The following is a 1,250-nucleotide window of genomic DNA, read 5'->3' on the forward strand; positions in this document are numbered from 1 at the left end:
TTTCCTCTCACGTCTCAGCACCCATCCCTATCACCTAGTCGGCGTCGGTCGAGTGTCTACCTACCTCCTTAGAGAGAGCGGTTGCAATTGTCCATGAGAGTGACCTGACTGATCTCCGTTGGAGCTCTACATCGTTTCTCTGAATGAGCAACAAGTTTACGAGAGGAAACAGCGGATAAGAGAAGGAAACAGCGACAATATCAACTCACAGATCTCACAATTCGTATAGCCGTTGACCTAGGAGGCAGTGGCCCAAGGCAGAACGATACCCTTCCCATTGACATAAACACTACAACGCCACCCCTGTCATATCACATGAAAACTACATCGAGAAGAGAGATCATCATCAATTATGCTTCTGCAACCGTATAAACTGAAACCAACATCTTCATACCAAAACTAGAACATACCTACTCGCCGAACGCAGAATCCTCCATACCAGTAGGAGTTTTGGAAACACGCTTCCTGAGGTTATATCTATCCGAACCTCCACGAACTGGTGAGTCAGCAGGCACCACACTAGGTGTCGATGACCTAGGGATACTCTCATGGGAAGTAGAGGAAGCTAATCTAAGGTAGGGTAGCCATCCACCACAGTACTCCAACTTAGCACCTTTACGGGGCTCATTGATGATATGCCGGATAGAGGCTACCATTACACCATATAGATGAATACCGATCTGCTCTAGTTTATGGATTATCACATGAAAAACTGGGAAGCTAACCAAAATAATGATCGTGGCAGTACTGGCCGTAGACGACCTCTATAACACTGACACCCATAGCCAGGATGAGGAGGGCTCCAGAGAAGACTAGAGGACCATAGGCAGCCTTCTCCCTCTCTTCACAGTTATGCCGCATTCATGCCGCTCCTACACCAGCAGCAACAACAGCAGGCACTAGAATGACGAAGAGAGCAGGAACATCCCCTCTATGACCAAACATAGCAGGGAGAGTTCTAACACACTGCACGATGAATAGCCACATAGTCACAGTGAGAATAGCACGTATGGGAGTAGACTTCAACAGCCCACCGGTCATCCAGGAATACATAAAAAGGTATATAGAGAGTTACTGAGGACCGAGGTTAGTGTGATAGCATTGAGAGGGGGATACAACGTCATATGTAAGAAGAATGCGCAGGTATACATCCATAATGCTCATTACTTCATCATATCTATACCGTATAGCTTGATAAAGTAGAGTTGTACCAGCGAGCGGTATAGCACTAGCAACAGCATAGGACTCTG

At 46.6% G+C, this 1,250-nt stretch overlaps 1 protein-coding gene across 1 annotated transcript; it reads right to left on the bottom strand.

Annotated features, from left to right (window-relative positions):
* Window positions 1–414: 414 nt before the first annotated feature.
* On the bottom strand, window positions 415–570 carry Pmar_PMAR027427 (hypothetical protein; the record flags this gene model as incomplete). Its single annotated transcript, XM_002782724.2, has 1 exon — window positions 415–570. A coding segment is annotated over one exon (156 nt), but the record flags the coding sequence as incomplete, so codon positions are not given.
* Window positions 571–1,250: the final 680 nt, after the last annotated feature.

Source organism: Perkinsus marinus (genome assembly GCF_000006405.1).
Source record: "Perkinsus marinus ATCC 50983 genomic scaffold scf_1104296938468, whole genome shotgun sequence".
Taxonomy (NCBI): Eukaryota; Perkinsozoa; order Perkinsida; family Perkinsidae; genus Perkinsus; species Perkinsus marinus.